At 44.5% G+C, this 2,046-nt stretch overlaps 1 protein-coding gene across 1 annotated transcript; it reads right to left on the bottom strand.

Moving 5' to 3' along the window:
• Positions 1-236: 236 nt before the first annotated feature.
• On the bottom strand, positions 237-1,033 carry LOC147608798 (major strawberry allergen Fra a 1.06-like). Its single transcript, XM_086788210.1, has 2 exons — positions 760-1,033; positions 237-663 (listed from the first exon to the last, which is right to left on the bottom strand). Exons 1-2 carry the CDS (start codon positions 956-958, stop codon positions 350-352), a joined length of 513 nt encoding a protein of 170 aa, XP_086644336.1. The 5' UTR covers positions 959-1,033; the 3' UTR covers positions 237-349.
• Positions 1,034-2,046: the final 1,013 nt, after the last annotated feature.

The raw sequence follows: 2,046 nt of genomic DNA, 5'->3' as shown, positions 1-2,046 counted from the left end.
AGCCTGTAGCACCATCATGGATCCTCTAAACTTTAGAGCATGTTCTTTCCTCTCCAATCTAATTAACTTGTGTGACTAGTGCAATCCACCTATAAAAAAACAATCATGAAGCCTTTAGATTCTAGATTTTATGACTATTGCAATCCACCGAAACCATTAGTGATTGATTGATTGATATGGAAGTCAACCATTACGTAGGGGGAGAGGGCGGGGCATCATGCCGAAAGGAATAGAGATGACACATAAACCAGAAATCCTTTATTTAAGTATATAATATTCACAGCCATGCGTGTGCGCTATAAGCTTCATGCCATCCATGGTGTGAGGACTTCATGGTGGGTAGAACATTTTAGTTGGTAGCGCAGCCGCCGAAGTTGGGGTTGGCGGTGAGGTAGGCTTCCGTGGAGCGGGTGGTGCGGATGGCCGCCTCTTTGTAACTATGGTGGAAGTGGTGCTCTCCGATCCTCTGGAATTGGAGGGTGTGTTGCACCACAGCGTGGTGGGGGTGACAGGCGTCCGCCACCACCTTGATGGTGTGGGTGAACGAGTGCCACAGCTTCCCAAGCGTTCCTCCTTCCACCAGCCTCAGCTTGGCCACAAGTCCGGCGCTGTCAATCTCCTCGTACTTCACCTTAGCCCACGTGAAGCCGTGTTGGACTAGAGCTGCGCCAGAACAATAATATCGTCCCAGTCATATGAACATTTTAACTTAATTAGACGCAAACCACACCCCACCGCCTGCTCTAAGCGTGTACTTACTTGATTTGTTGGCTACTTTCACCAGCCAAACGCTGCCTGCTTCACCCGCCGCCCCTTCCACCACCTCCGCGCATTCGAAATGCTCCGGCAGCGCAGCCACGACGGTCACGTGGGCCTCCTCCACCAGTGCCTTCCACACACGTGTTACCGGGTGCTTCACCACCACCTCGAATTTCAGCTCCTCGTCGTAAGAAGCCATGAGTGCAGTAAGTGTAATTGTGCTTGCTGAGCTTGAAGACGGCTGGGATACTTTCTGCGAAATTAATGAAGACCACCCGCACCCATGCTTAATTTATACAAGTCTCCACCTAGTTCAACGTCCCTTTCACAAGAGGACACACACGTCCGCCATGCTCTCAATTATATATATTCTCCCACCACCACGATTACAAAAGATGGGCAGGCCATGACGGAGATGAACTTTATAAGATGCCTTCGCTGCTGCTCCGGAAGTTCCGTGCTCAAGATTTCTTTCTCGAGTTCTTTTGCATTATCCTTAGGATACCTTAGTAAAAGTAGGCCTCTTTTTTTTTTTAGGAGATACCTTAGTCTATACATTTCCGTATCAAACTAAAAGTAGGCCTCTCTTTTTAGGAGATACCTTAGTCTATGCATTTCCGTATCAAATTAAAAGTAGGCCTCTCTTTTTAGGAGAGAGTTCCATAAGCTATGATGATGACACGCTTTTGTGTCTCTCACCTGTAGACACCACATCTCTTGAGCATGCGCATTTGCTATGATCATACACTTTTGTCTCTCTCAACTGTAGACACCACAGCTCTTGAGGGTGTCAATATGCAGTAAGAAGCCCATACAGCATGCGCATTACCTATGGATATTATCTTAGATATATCCCTTTTGTAATTTTTGAGATGCTAAAATACCCTTTCCGTATATGAGACATGTTTACTTTCTGAATTTACAAACCCCTTTGTATGTATGGTTTTTCCCTAGCAATAGCTATACTAATTCTATGCTCTAGAAAATACCATAATGCTTGGGAAATTCTCATTTTCCCATGGGTGCTTGACATGTGTCCAATTTATCATTAGATTAAGAATCGACCTTTGTTTTGGTGTGCTAATGAGTAGAAGAGTGCTAAGGTGTCCCAAAAGGCTACACCAAAAGTCTGAATGTACCAAAAGGCAACGTTTGAGATACTACTAGAGTAAAGGAATGATGAAGAACTCCTTTTCTTTTAAAAAAAGAAACACAAATCTTTTGAAATTTGAACTTTCAAAACCATTTTAATTTACTAACATCTCTCTTATAAGGAATAGGGATCCA

Source organism: Cibotium barometz, chromosome 52 (assembly GCF_041138505.1).
Source record: "Cibotium barometz isolate CiBa-2024 chromosome 52, ASM4113850v1, whole genome shotgun sequence".
In the NCBI taxonomy this organism is placed as follows: Eukaryota; Viridiplantae; Streptophyta; class Polypodiopsida; order Cyatheales; family Cibotiaceae; genus Cibotium; species Cibotium barometz.
The sequence above is the reverse complement of the archived record's forward strand: the minus strand, read 5'-3'. Positions and strand labels throughout refer to the sequence as shown.